The sequence below is a fragment of the Somniosus microcephalus genome, chromosome 4, assembly GCF_052327205.1.
Source record: "Somniosus microcephalus isolate GS21.2 chromosome 4, FLI_Smic_1.0, whole genome shotgun sequence".
In the NCBI taxonomy this organism is placed as follows: domain Eukaryota; kingdom Metazoa; phylum Chordata; class Chondrichthyes; order Squaliformes; family Somniosidae; genus Somniosus; species Somniosus microcephalus.
The window spans coordinates 298,878,712-298,894,309 of NC_140990.1; the positions used below are offsets into that span (position 1 = coordinate 298,878,712).

Genomic DNA, 15,598 nt, shown 5'->3' on the forward strand with positions numbered 1-15,598 from the left:
ATAGACTTCAAGAGGACATAGACAGGCTCGTGGAATGGGCAGACACGTGGCAGATTAAATTTAATGCAGAAAAGTGCGAAGTGATACATTTTGGTCGGAAGAACGAGGAGAGGCAACATATCCTAAAGGGTACAATCCTAAAGGGAGTGCACGAACAGAGCGACCTGGGGGTATATGTGCACAAATGGTTGAAGGTGGCAGGGCAGGTTGAGAAAGCGGGTGAAAAAGCATACGGGATCCTAGGCTTCATAAATAGAGGCATAGGGGTCGATTTTCCTGAAGCTGTCAGGAAGAAGGCGGGACTACAACTTTCGGGTTTTAGACCCGCCTACTTCGACGTCCGGCCAGTCCGTGCGATTTTCCCTTGATTGACCTTGTTGAGCCCACCCAGCGGGCTCAGCAGGCCAATTAAGGGCCACCGGCAACAGGTGACATCACAGACTGCAATGAAATATCAGTGTTTCACAGCTGTTTGAAGCTGTGAAACACTGTCAGTCGGAGTTCTAACCTGAGTCCTTCTGCACAGACTCAGTTAGAATTCTCAGCAGCACTCAAAGCTGAAGGCTGTCACTTTTCACAGATCGCAGCTGTTCAGCTTTAAGTGCCGGCTGAGTGATGGGCTCCCGACGGCTACAGGAAGAAAGGCTGTTAAGGTAAGTACAGGTAAGTAAAAGTTCTTTACACACTTTAGACACACCAAACACACTTACCTTTGCACTCATGCACCCATCACTCACCTGAACACCGACATCGCGACCCCTCCAACTCCTTCAACCCGACGGCCCGCCTGCTCTAACCTGGCGTGGTTTGGAGCCGTTGGGAATCCCACACGAAACCCCTCAAAATAGGGATTAGGCTAAAAACTGCCTGTTAACAGGCATTTAATTGGCACTAATCCCTTCCCGCCTGGTTTCGGCAGGTCCCAGTGCGGGGCAGGTATCCGCCGCCCCTGAAACTTGCGTGGGGCGGGGTTTTGGGCGTGATGGTGTCGGGACCCCCAAATTCAGGATTTTCCCCCCCACACGCCTGAAACCCCGCCTGACTGCTCCAGGAAAATCGACCCCATAGAGTACAAAAGCAAGGAAGTTATGATGAACCTTTATAAAACACTGGTTCGGCCTCAACTGAAGTATTGTGTCCAATTCTGGGCACCACACTTTAGGAAGGATGTGAAGGCCTTCGAGAGGGTGCAGAAAAGATTTACAAGAATTGTTCCAGAGATGAGGGACTTCAATTATGTGGATAGACTAGAGAAGCTGGGGTTGTTCTCCTTAGAGCAGAGAAGGTTGAGAGAAGATTTGATAGAGGTTTTCAAAATCATGAGGGGACTAGACAGAGTAGATAGCGAGAAACTGTTCCCATTGGCAGTAGGGTCAAGAACCAGAAGACACAGATTTATGGTGATTGGCAGAAGAACCAAAGGCGACATGAGGAAAACTTTTTTTACACAGTGAGTGGTTATGATCTGGAATGCACTGCCTGAGTAGGTGGTGGAGGCAGATTCCATCATGGCTTTCAAAAAAGAATTCGATTAGTACCAATTTTCAGTGCTATGGGGAAAGTGCGGGGGAGTGGGACTCGCTGAAGTGCTCTTGCAGAGAGCCGGTATGTGCTCGACGAGCCGAATGGCCTCGTTCTGTGCTGTAACCATTCTATGATTCTATGATGTGTTTAAGCCAGGAATTTGAGCTCATAACCTAAGTTCAGTCCAGTCTAGTACTGAGGAAGTGCTGCCTTGTCGTAGGTGCTGTGCTTCAGATAAAATAAAATAATCGAGGTTGTAGCTGCATGTTCTGATGTTTAAGGAGACATTAAAGATTCCATGGCACTATTCAAAGAAGATCAGGGAGTTCTTGCAGTGTGCATCAGCCAGTACTAACAAAAAAAACGGATTAACTTGCCATTCATCTCATGGGAACATACTGTATGGAAAATGGTTTTACATTTGCTTGCATAACAGCCTGTGCTCTTGACATTAATTCAATGTGTGTGAAGTACATGGTGACAATTTATGATAGACCTGATGAATGTACTAAAGAAATGCATGTCTTTCTTTCTGTCGTGCCTCGGTTCAGCAGTCATCATAATCTCCTGTCCCTTAAGTTAATACTCCCCCATTTGAGCTTATGCAAATATGCAATTTCAAATTTCTTTCATAGAAACCGCTACACTACAAACCTTGGACTTGGCACATTGTGTCGAGATACAGGCTCTCAATGTGGATTGACTATATTTATTTTAGCTTCCCAAGCAAGGATTGCTTAGAATTCATCTGTAATTCCTCCCTGAAGTCTCTTCCCAATTACAGCTGGCAGAAGAGATTTTTGTCTCATTGTTTTGCCTGCCATCCCATTGTTCACAATTAGAGCACCAATTTCATAGTGTTGTAACTCGCAGAACTCTGAGGGTAAAAATTTCTACAAATTCTCACTCTGGCCCACCATAAGATCAACGTAAACAGCCAACTTGGCCATTTCTCTGGGGTTTCCAGCAAAGTTACAGTGGAGGGGTTGGGAGAACCCCTGTGAAAATTCTAGGTGGTGTTATTTAATGATAACTGTACAGGGTCGAATTGCTGGTCCAGTGTGTTTGCTATGATTTTCACATTGGTGGACTGCAAGGGATTTTCAGGGATCCAAGGGGTCATCAGTGCCAGGGTCACCAACCAACATTTTCAACATGAATTGAAACTGTTGGACGGACTCACTACTACCTGCAATGGGAGGCAGTGAGCAGTAGGGCATCAGCTTGAAGTGAAAAGGCAAAGGGTACAGTGGTGGGATGCGCAAACTCTCATTGACTGCTTAACCAGGGCAGGCATCATGTCCTGACTTCATGGTCATCACTGCCTGAGCTCACTTTTGCAATGTCTGCTGGAGATTGTGATCAGCCACCCTCCCTCCTGTTATGTAGGGCACAGATTTGTACTATGCAGAATAGCAAAGTAAAGGCACAATTTGTTATAGGCTGCCCCAAAAGGTGAGAAAACTTTTTTTTTTACGTATGCGCATGATGATTTAGCCAACTGGGAGCTTGTCCACATAACAATCTTACTGATGGTTGCAGTACCTGCAAGTGTGCTCAGCAAAGCTGTTCTGAGAAAATTTTGTCTGTTTGTTCTTGTATCCTGAGCATCATTTTGCCTGTGGTACGGCAAGTGTATCAAATTATGAAGGTGCCCTCATAAGAAGGTTTGAACACCATTGCTTCAGCTAATCCAGTAACCAAAGAAGTTCCAATTAGATGGTCAAGTGCATTTTACATTGTTACCATCTTGCAAGCCAGGGCCAGGCAAATTATCATTTCGCTGAACATTGTTCATTCGCCCTACCAACTGTACAGGAAAATATCCTTTTCAGAGCTGGCCTGTCAATTTATGTTCTAACTCTATTTAAGGGACCCCTCTCCTGAGTTGTACTGCTTTGGAATACTCCTACAGTGGAGACTGAGGAAGAAAGTTAGCTTGCCTTCCTTGATGGTCTTCATCAAATAGAAACATTTTGCACACACTATGATGCCATCCATCATTCCCCACAGGCCCTGCTGAGTGTTTAAATCATCTAAGGTTAGGGAAATATCAACTAGTTTGTTGTTGCAATCTAAGTCAAGTGTGATCCCTGCCTTTATAAGCAGCGGGAACAACAGACCCTGTCAACATTATTTTAGGTGACATAATGGCCCGAATTTTGCTATCAGCAGCGAAGTCACGGTGCTCGGCCCTGACCTCGAAGAAAGCTGCCCACAAAGATCTATTGATCTTTGTGGCGTGGATTTCACCTTTCCCAACATTAATTTCATTCTGGCACCTACTCTAGGGAATCTCTAGCGTCCAGCAACAGTGATGACATCAAGCAGGCTAAGCAGCCAATCACATTGAAGAATTCTCATGGACAGTAAACCAGGGAGTAACAAGCAGGTTTTATCATTCACTTTTTGTCATTTTACGGAAAGCGAAATAAAGATTGGGACAGACACATGGGATAGAAGATGAAATATCATAAACATACTTTAAAAAATATGCATTTTTTATTATTTTTAAAAACTATTTAATTTTTATCATGGAATGGAGAAATGTGACATTCCACAAATATAAAATTAGTTTTTCGGGGCCAGAGAGGTTGTTCAGCTGTAATTATGATTTAGCATGCCATTAAAAACCCAGTTACACCTCATTCACCAAAGCTAAACTTTTTCAAGCGTTTCTACAGCGAGAATAGAGTGTAAAAAATGGAAGTTCACATCAATTCAAGTGATTTCTAATTGGTTCCATCTGCTAGGGCTGCAACAGCCCACCCTGTGGAGGAGTAGTTATCACTGACAGCAACTTCCGGATTTCAACGTTTAAATGCGCAAGTGCAAACTCCAGAAGTTGCTGTCAGTTTTACAGAGTAATGACGGCGAATGCTGACTGTTTTGCTGTCATTACAGCCGCAAATTCCGGGCCATTTTTTGTGTGCTGAGCACACGTTCCCAAGGGACCAATTTGAAGAGAACAAACTCCTATGATGTGTTATCAATACTTCTGCTTGAAGAGAGAAAAGAACCCGACTAATTTATCTCTTCAGTCCAAAAAGAAGACAGGAGAATCAAATGGCAAACTTGGAGCAGCTTTGAACTGTGAGCTGATTCATTAAAAGTTAAACTTCACTGACTAGATGTCATTTTATTCTCCATAAATAACCAGCATACTCATGGGATGGTAGTTTAAGTACTAAGCGCATCCACCTTTTATACTTCTATATAATTAATGAGAGTCTCCTAATTGTTAAAACATCTAGCTTCACAGGCACAAGCTGCACTGCACTCTTTAGTCATAAAGACCCAATATTTCAGGCCAGGTGAATAAACTTTCATCCCTTCAGCTGACATTAGTTGCAGACTCTGTCAGTGAGTGCCTCAATTATCTCAGCAAAGAGCAGTGTGGCTTTTATTCCTGGGTATTATTCTGAAATGAAGTTATTAAAGGAAAATACTAGCTGAGTAGTGCTTCATATTTTTTCAGTGCTTTCGGATAGGCATTTCAGGATGGAAAAGATGCCAACCCCTGCTGAATTAATAACATTCATTTCCAACATCCATGGTTGACATAAGCTAACCTTGTGTGAGATCTGCCACCCAACCTTAACTATCTGGTCCCTTTGCGGGTAGAATGCAGAGCAGCATCAAGGAAGGAAGATTTCTACCAAAAGGAGATTTTTCCTCAGTTATACTGCTGAAACGTGAAAGAAGAAAGTACATCCCCATAGATTATCCTTCCCCTGCAATGAGGTTTTAGTAAAGTATAGTTATTCATCTCCATTCTCTGGGGTATCCTAAGACCCTAGAGCTGAAGAGCATTTTAAAAACTATGGCCTAGAAATTCAGTGCCCTTAGCACCGATTTTGCGGCGCTAGAGGACCAAGCGCTGCAATTGGCGCCGGTTCCTAAATTGCCTGGGGCCCTTCCGCGGCGGTAGACCGGTAGCGCTGCGCTGGCACCGATGACGTCATCGGTGTGCGCAGCGTCCCGGTTGCCGTGGTAACCCGGCCCCAAGCCGAAATTCAGTTGCGGCCGCCTCGCCAGTGGCAGCCGCAACTAAGACTCCGGCAAACGAGTGTTGCCGGAGTCTGCGCCGGCGCTTTAAGGAGGCGCGGCGGCCGGCCGCTTTCCCGCCGGCCGCCTGCCCGCAGCTCCCTCCCCGGACTTCTCCCCCCCCCCCCCCGGAACAGATGCAAGCCCGGCACTTGTCCGAGGTGCCGGGCTCATTTTTGACGAGATTTGCGCGGGCCGCGGCCGGGTGCAGGCAGCTCCTCCTTAACGGAAGGAGGAGGCCTGCACTTCCCGAGCCTGCCGCACCGCAGCGGGCGCCGCAGCGCCGGAATAGCGCCGCAATGCGGCGCGTTGTGCTAGTTTTCAGGCGCTAAAACCCTTCAGTAGCGCCGGCAGCCGTTTGGGCGCGGCGCTACTGAATTTTTGGCGCGCGCAAAGGGACTTAGCGCCGGCGCTAACTTCCGGCACTAAAGCCCTGGCGCAGCGCAAACTCAATTTCTAGGCCTATATAATTAAGAGGCAACTGCATTAACTTGGTCTGATTGTGCTCCAAAACACTGTCATTGAAAGAAACAAGCTAATCTGGGACATCCTAATAGCCATCCCAAGGACAGTATTCATACACACCTGGGGGCAGGCCTCTTGCCCATTTTCTTGGCATGGCTGAGGACAAATTTTAAAAATGTACCTCCGCACTTTTTGTTAAGTGCCTTCTCCATTTGCTAATTTAAATATTTTACTTCTACACAGTATATTAAATAAAAGCAATTTAGAAAGGCTTTTTAATGGCAGCAACTTTTTATAAAATATATACAGAATTAAGAACAGTAACAACAACAACTTGTATTTATATAGCGCCTTTAACGTAGTAAAACGTCCCAAGGCGCTGCACAGGAGTATTAACAGACAAAAAAATTTGACACACAAGGATAAATTAGGGCAGGTGACCAAAAGCTTGGCCAAAGAGGTAGGTTTTAAGGAGCATCTTAAAGGAGGAAAGGTAGCGAGGTGGATCCAACAGCCAGTCTGTGATCTCTACAATGGCGATGTTGGGGACTATGGCTCCACAGCAGATGAAGGCTATAGGGAGAAACAAAGGTAAGTTAACATTTTCTAACACTTTACACTTACCTCACATACTTACCACTCCACACTTGCACCCATCACTCACATCTACATCGCACTTTCAGACCCCTCTGACCCCCGCAGACCTCCTACTCGCCTCCTACACCCCGGCGGGGTTCCCCCAGGTCGGGAAGTCTGCACTTCGTCATGAAAAATGGGGATAATCCTATTTTCTGCCTGTTAACTACCTGTTAACAGGCAGTTAATAGGCTTTAATCCCTTCCCGTCTCCAAGGAGACGGGACCCGGGGCAGGACGGCTTCCCGCTTTCTGGCAAGAGGGCACGGAGGCGGGTTGGGGACGGGTTTGCCACCCGCCCCCAAAATTCTGCAACTTTCCCGGCAGTCCCGCCTCCATACCCGCCTCCTCGGGGCTGAGAAAATCCAGCCCTTAGAGTGGAAGGAATTTAGGGGAGTTAAGATATCCATCTCAGGGTGGAGCAGTTTGCTTGATGAAAGTGAGATAATGACCAGCTGAACTGGGACAGCTCTGGCTTGGGCCTCATGATTGAAAGGGTACAAGGCCAGGCCTAGTACCAATTGAAGGATAGGGACCAGGGAGATAAGACACAGATTCCAAAGGAAGAAACTTCAGAAAGATTAAACAACAAGACAAATTGGCTGAGATAATGAGACCCCTGTAGGGGAGGGCTTTCTTCCAAAAATTGAGACAAAGAACTCGACGCCCCATTGGATACTGAGTTTTTAGGGGAATCTCTATAGGTTAAATGGTCTTGTCAATAATTTGGCCTCAGGCCCACCTCTAAAAAGAGACTAAAAGTAACACCGAGTGCTTGCCCACACAGACGGTGGAGGGGAAAGCCAAGCAGAAGTTGGGCTGGTCGAACGCTCTTTCGAGAGTGATCCAATGCTCACCAACTCGGAGGTTCTAGACGAGAAGAAGAGAGGCCGCAAGCCAGAGAACTGTTCACGCACGCCAGCCGTCTATCCGATTGGGACCAGTACCAGCTGCTTGTCATGGTCGTATGTTTTTGCTGTATAACTAGCATGTTATATTCCATCTTAAACTCTGATTAAACACAATATATCCACCATACTGGTTTGCAGTTGATTCTGATTATTTTAAAGACTAGAGATAAGCTAATATCAACAAATTGGCTAATCTCTACAGCAGGGAATTCCAGAGCTTAGGGCCTAGGCAACAGAAGGCATGGCCACCAATGGTTGAGCGATTATAATCAGGGATACTCAAGAAGGCAGAATTAGAGGAGTGCAGATATCTTGCGGGGGGGGGGGGCGTTGTGGGGCTGAAGGAGATTACAGAGATAGAGAAGGGCGAGGCCTTGGAGGGATTTGAAAACAAGGATGATAATTTTGAAATTGAGGCGTTGCTTATGTAGGTCAATGTAGGTCAGCGAGCACAGGGGTGATGGGTGAAGTTAGAAAATATAAGCATTTTTAACAGTCTGATCCCTCCTGTTTGTTTTAATTCACATTTTGTTTGTGTACTTCCAACTAAAATGGCACCCAACTTGTGTTGTACAGGGGTGTTTTGTTGGCTTTGACCTTGCTCATGCTGTTGGGAATATAGAACTGTGCCTGCATGACTGGAATGTCGACTTCGCCTGCTGGTGTAATTACAAGGTAAAATTGATTCTTCTGTTGCACTCCATTGATTGCAATTGTTGGTGATTCTTTTAATCCATTCATTTTAAAGTGAATAACATGATGAAAGTTTTTCCAGTTTCCTACAGAGATTGAGAAAATCTGTGAAAGGAATATCAAACTGTACAAATGACCATTTTTTAAAATATGTTACAGTATTTGAATTCTGGTGCTGGAGCCTTAGCTGGGGCATATATCCACGAAAAACACAGATTTACAGTAAAGCCAACGTAAGTCATGCAGAAATCCAAACAAAGTTCGGGCAGTAGCATTTATAAATAGGGGCATAGAGGACAAGATAAAGAAGCTAATGATCAATTTGTACAGAGCAAAGGATATACCACGGTTACAATTTTGAATGTCTCATTATAAAATCTTTCTGTGATAAGCTTAAGTTAAAAGTGTTGGGAGAAAGTTAAACTGCAACAGTTGCATTATAACAAATGAATATTTGAAATAGGAGGCCCACCTCCACATATAATTTAAAAATATATACAGTATAATGAAAACTAGTTGAATATAGTGTCTCATTCATATTTTGTTTTGGTGTTTGAATCTCAGCCATGTTCCAGGATAAGAGTGTAATGTTTTGGATCCACAGTGCTCTCTTGGTACCCCAAGTTGTTCGGTACTTAATAAAACCTTTAAGTGTGTATTGCTTGCTAAAAGTTGCTAGCTTCCTTTAGTTGTTTAATTTTTCATAAAGTGCCATAAGTTACATGAATACTAACAGTGCAATCCTGTTTTCTGTTTCCATGACACCAAAGTATACGTTTAGTAGTCTTTGACCCGTTTGAATTTAGTGACTGAAGCAAATGAACATCATTTGGTGTAGAAGTGTTGTGTACTGGTTGATACAATATACTTGTCTGGTAGTATGTATCCTGGGGTCAGGTGGCTCTATATTGGCTTCCAGGCTAGCCTGAAGTCACAGTTTCCATTAAAATGAATAATAGTACTCCAGATTTAATTTTCACTTTTGACATGGGTGGAAAACTGTCAGATGCAGATCGGCTGCCAGTTATACATGACTTCGATAGAAAGGAAAATTGAGCGAGGTATATAAAGGGCAGTCGATCTGCAACCACCAGTTTACTGCTTGAACCGAAAGTGAAAATTAATCCTTCTGAGATGTTAGCAACTCCTCCTTCGTTGCCACCAGAGCAGCATAAAATTCAAGTGCATAATGCAGGTGAGATAATGAATTGTAGGAAAAGTGCCTCATGAAGTCACCCGAAGGGTGCCATCAAGATTCGATTGGGGAAATGCCCTGTAAACTGAATGAAATGTGCTCTCAAAATGGAGTTTTAGCTTAAAAGAGGCTCACTGAAAATGGAAAAGTAGTTGAACAGAACACTGGGAAGTAGTTGAGAAGCAAACTAATTTACATGGTTTCTCAGCTAACAGCCATAAAGGCTTATATGTAGATAAACAAGATATCCCTCGCTAGTGTTGAAATAGCATTTGGAAGACTAAGCCCAGAAAATATGTCTCGGAGGTGAATAAACATGTCACACTTCTAGTCCTCTGTGGGGCCCTGTGTGAAAGAAAAGCATGGTCCCACAAATGGCATTTAGTCAGGCATAAGGATGTCACATCGCCTCATATTTATGTGAGACACCTTGATGGATGGGGAAAGAGGGGTTATAAAATGGAGATACACAGTCTCAAGAACTCCATGCTTTGAAACTCGAGATTTCTCAGAAAGCTTACTGTTAGAAATAATTGGCAGCAAAAGGGGTGAAATCTAACACATGTGTCACTTAGATTGATCAATTGAATGTAAGAAGTGTGATGAAATATGTCATTCATCAGACTCTGTATTTAACTACATATATTGTATTGCCTGCTCCTGTGTTTTTACCTTGTATTGTATATAGTGCGCCGCCCCCTTTCTCCCCATTGGGTGTGTCGGCTCCGCCCATACCTGGCCCTACTTAAGACAAGCCCAGGCTTGTCTTGCAGCAGAACAGCAGAATGCTAGGTGAAGACACAGGCATCTTTCTTTGCTAATAAAAGCCTTGTTTTATCCAGTTAACTTTGAGCCTTGAAGTTATTGAGGCGCATCAATTTTATTAGCAAACTTTCAACGATGGATCAACTTTTGAAACCGGAACGCTTGGATTTGGACCCGCATGCTTCGGATGCATCGGCACGGTTTGGACACTGGTTCCAGTGCTTGGAATTTTTTATGGCCAACTCCGAAGCCGTCACAGCCTCTAGAGCCACCGGAGATGTGAAACTCGAGATCCTGCAGAATCGGGTAAGCCACCGGGTTTTTCCACTCATCCAAGACGCTGCCACCTACCTGGATGCCTGCAACATTCTAAAGGCCCACTATCAGCGGCCTACCAACGAGGTGTACGCCAGGCATCTGCTTGCTACCTGCACACAGCGACCCGGAGAGTCGCTAGAGGACTTTCTAGTCACCCTAAAAGTGCTTGGCAAAGACTGCAAATGCAAAGACGTGAAAGCCACGGTATACACAGACGAGCTTATTCGGGATGCCTTTATCGCAGGCCTTAGCTCTAATTACATCCGGCAGAGACTGCTAGAGAAAACGGGCCTAGATCTGACACAGACTGTGGACACAGCGCGATCGCTGGATGTGGCTCAGAAGAACTCTGACTCCTACTCTTCAGGCCGCGCGGCCCACGGCGCCTCGTACGCACCAAGGGCGTCACCATGTTGGAAGACATCTTCCCCGCCCGGTAGCCCAACGCCGTCGGGGCCCTGCTCTCCCCCCAGAAGCCCTACGACCACCGTGACGCATCGGGGCCCCAAATGCTACTTCTGCGGGCAGCCGAAGCACACCAGGAACCTGTGCCCGGCGAAAGGCACCACCTGCTGTAAGTGCGGTAAGAAGGGGCACTTTGGGAAGGTGTGCAGAGGGAACCCCACAGGCAAACCCGCCACCGCCGCGTGCGCGCCGTGGGAGCGGCCATCTTGGATGCCATCTTGTCCGACCTCGTGGGGTCCGCCATCTCGCGAGCAGACATCGTGGACGCCATCTTACCCGGCCTCGTGTGGCCCACCATCTTGTCCCGATCAGGGCCCTACAGTGGCGTCGATCACAGTGGACCAGTCCAGACTGCACCCACTATCCAAATCGATGGTGGACATCAAGGTAAACGGGTGCAAGGTTAAATGTTTAATTGACAGCGGGAGCACGGAGAGCTTCATTCACCCTGGTCTGGTACAACGACTCTCTCTAACTATAGTCCCTACGCAGGGCACGATCTCTATGGCCGACAAAACCCAGATATCGACTATTGCGGGTTACTGCGCGGTACGATTGTCCATTAAAGGCACTGTATATAATAATTTTAAACTGTTAATTATGAAGGATTTATGTGTGAGCGTGATCTTGGGCCTGGATTTTCAGTGCCACCACCAAAGCATCACGCTCAATTTCGGTGGGTCCCAGCCGCCCCTCACAGTGTGCGGTCTGGCTACCCTGAAGGTAAAGCCGCCTTCGCTATTCACGAACCTTACCCCTAACTGCCAGCCAATAGCGACCAAAAGCAGGAGGTACAGCTGGGAGGACAGGCGGTTTATCGCGACCGAGGTAGACAGGCTCCTGAGGGAGCGCATTATTGAACGCAGCAACAGCCCGTGGTGCGCCCAAGTGGTGGTGGTGAGGGGTAGCGAGAAGAAGCGGATGGTGATTGACTATAGTCAAACAGTCAACATCTATACCCAACTAGACGCCTACCCGCTACCCCGCATATCCGAGATGGTGAACCAAATTGCCCAATACCGGGTGTTCTCCACTATCGACCTCAAGTCAGCGTACCACCAGCTCCCTATCAGACCAGAGGACCATTCGTACACCGCCTTCGAGGCAAACGGACGCCTCTACCAGTTCCTCAGAGTCCCCTTTGGAGTGACGAATGGGGTCTCGGTCTTTCAGAGGGAGATGGACCGCATGGTCGATGACCACCACTTGCAGGCAACCTTCCCCTATCTCGACAACGTCACCATCTGCGGCCACAACCAACAGGACCACGACTCAAACCTCGCGAGGTTTCTGAAAACCGCACAAAAACTCAACCTCACTTACAACGAGGACAAGTGCGTTTTCAACACCACGCGCCTCTGCATACTAGGCAGCGTGGTGGAGAATGGGGAAATCGGACCAGACCCCGACCAATTGCGCCCCCTACGGGAGCTGCCCCTGCCCAACATTCCCAAAGCCCTGAAAAGGTGCCTGGGGTTATTCTCGTATTATGCCCAATGGGTCCCTAACCACTCCGATAAAGCCCGCCCCCTCTTGAAAGCATCCTCTTTCCCGCTCTCTGCTGAGGCCCATGCTGCCTTCAAAAGCATTAAGCAGGATATTGAGCGGGCCACGCTACAGGCAGTGGACGAGAACACTCCCTTTCAAATGGAAAGTGATGCGTCTGACTTTGCCTTGGCGGCCACCCTCAACCAGGCGGGGCGACCCGTAGCTTTCTTCTCGAGGACCCTCCAGGGGCCCGAGATCAGACACTCCTCCGTGGAAAAGGAGGCCCAAGCCATCGTGGAGGCAGTGCGCCACTGGCGGCACTACCTAGTCGGCAAACGCTTCACCCTACTTACCGACCAGCGGTCGGTAGCGTTTATGTTCAATAATAAACAGAGGGGGAAGATTAAAAATGATAAGATTCTTAGGTGGCGGATCGAGCTCTCCACCTTCGAGTACGACATCATATACCGGCCGGGGGCCCTTAACGAATCCCCCGACGCCCTCTCACGAGGGATGTGTGCCAACGCCACCGGGGATCAGCTACAGACCCTCCACAACGACCTCTGCCACCCAGGGGTCACACGGCTGTTACACTTCATAAAGTCCCGCAACTTACCCTACTCGATTGAGGAAGTTCGGTCTCTGACCAGGAACTGCCGCACTTGCGCTGAGTGCAAGCCTCAGTTCTACCACCCTGATAGAGCCCACCTAATCAAAGCTACACGGCCCTTTGAGCGGCTTAGCTTAGATTTCAAGGGCCCCCTCCCGCCCGTCGACCGCAATGTTTACTTCCTGAACATTGTGGACGAATACTCCCATTTCCCATTCACCTTCCCCTGCCCAGACATGACCAGCGCCACGGTCATTAAATGCCGCAACAGCCTGTTCTGCCTGTTCGGTATGCCAAGCTATATCCACACGGATAGGGGGGCGTCCTTCATGAGTGAAGAGCTACGCCAGTACATGCTGTCCAAGGGGATTGCCACGAGCCGTACCACCAGCTACAACCCCTGGGGTAACGGTCAGGTGGAGCGAGAGAACGGGACAGTAAGGAGGGCAGTCAATCTAACTCTAAGGACCAAGGGCCTCCCTATCTCCCGCTGGCAGGAAGTCCTCCCAGATCTGCTCCACTCAATACGGTCACTATTGTGTACCGCCACTAATGCCACGCCTCATGAGCTAATGTTTGTGTTTCCCCGGAAATCCACCTCAGGCGTATCGATACCATCATGGCTCTGCACCCCAGGTCCGGTACTTTTGCGGAAGCATGTGAGGGGCCACAAGACGGACCCTCTCGTGGAGCCAGTGCACCTGCTCCACGCCAACCCACAATATGCGTATGTCCGGCACGCCGACGGACGGGAGGACACTGTGTCCATAAAAGACCTCGCCCCAGCCGGTAACAACAGCAACAACGACAACGACTACAACAACAACAGCAACAACGACAACAACCACAACAACTATTACCCACCCACTCCACCCACTATTCTTTCATCACCCCCGGAAGAACACCAGCCAACAGTACCCCCACCACCTACTCCTCCAACAACCCCGGTGGCGCCCCCGGCAGAGACCCAGGAGGTCACCTGGGACACCCAGCCGGCACCCACGGCACCACAACCGTTACGTCGGTCACAGAGGACGATCACGCCCCCGGACAGACTAAATCTGTAGAAGGGGTGAATGTGATGAAATATGTAATTCATCAGACTCTGTATTTAACTACATATATTGTATTGCCTGCTCCTGTGTTTTTACCTTGTATTGTATATAGTGCGCCGCCCCCTTTCTCCCCATTGGGTGTGTCGGCTCCGCCCATACCTGGCCCTACTTAAGACAAGCCCAGGCTTGTCTTGCAGCAGAACAGCAGAATGCTAGGTGAAGACACAGGCATCTTTCTTTGCTAATAAAAGCCTTGTTTATCCAGTTAACTTTGAGCCTTGAAGTTATTGAGGCGCATCAAGAAGCTTCTCTCTGAAACTAAGGTATTACTAGGGTGCATTATGCCCCACCAATCAGTAGTCAGTAGTGGTCTCTTCTTCTTCTTCTTCTTAGGCAGTCCCTCGGAACTGAGGATGACTTGCTTCCACATTAAAAATGAGTTCTCAGGTGACTGATGAGTCTAATGCGGGACCTACAGTCTCTGTCACAGGTGGGGCAGATGGTGGTTGAAGGGGCGGGTGGGTGGAGTGCTTGGGTTAACATGCGCTGCCTGCGCTTGGCTTCCGCTTGCTCCCGGCGAAGAGACTCGAGGTGTTAGGTGCCTTCCCGGATGCTTCTTCTGCACTTTGTGCGGTCTTGGGACAGGGATTCCCAGGTGTCGGTGGGGATGTTACACTTTTTCAAGGAGGCTTTGAGGGTGTCCTTGAAGCCTTTCCTCTGCCCACCTGGGTCTCTCTTGCCTTGTCGGAGCTCCGAGTAGAGCGCTTGTTTTGGGAGTCTTGTATCGGGCATGCGGAAGATGTGACCCGTCCATCGGAGCTGATTGAGCGTGGGCAAAGCTTCGATGCTGGGGATGTTGGCCTGAGCAAGAACACTGACGTTGGTGCGCCTATCCTGCCAATGGATTTGCAGGATCTTGCGGAGGCAGCGTTGGTGGTACCTCTCCAGTGCTTTAAAGTGCACTCAAAGCACTGGAGAGGTATCACCAAAGTAGTAGAGCGAGTCAGTAGTAGAGCGAGTCAGTAGTAGAGCGAGTCAGTAGTAATGAAGCAAAGATATCTTTTCTTTGTCTTTTTTAGATTCTAGAAATTTGATCGTGCCATGCTTGTTTTTCAGGCGCTAAGTGGGCACATAAGCTTCCAAGATGGCAGGAGGGAAGCACGCATTCATTATGAGATGGCACCCAGCTGTCAGCTGTCAAGGGATTTTTCCCTAATTTAACTTCACCAATTTGTAATAGTCGCAGACACTGATTTCAGCTACTAGTTAGCAACTCCATTAGTACTGAATTACGGTGATGTGACTGAATTACCTTTACAACCCCATTACTCATTTTGTTAAGTAAGTCTGCCTATTAATGATTTGTCGTTCATACTGCTAGATGACCCTGACTACATCTATTTATATCTATTAATTGCTTGTATACT

The 15,598-nt window shown here is 47.5% G+C and overlaps 1 protein-coding gene across 1 annotated transcript in view; it reads left to right on the top strand.

Annotated features, from left to right (window-relative positions):
- kynu (kynureninase) overlaps positions 1–15,598 on the top strand; it is a 242,978-nt gene that overhangs the window by 188,730 nt on the left and 38,650 nt on the right. Inside the window, exons 8-9 of the mRNA XM_085986656.1 lie at positions 8,159–8,257; positions 8,435–8,508. Coding sequence (XP_085842782.1) covers positions 8,159–8,257; positions 8,435–8,508 — 173 coding nt within the window. The remainder of the gene's footprint in view (positions 1–8,158; positions 8,258–8,434; positions 8,509–15,598) is intronic.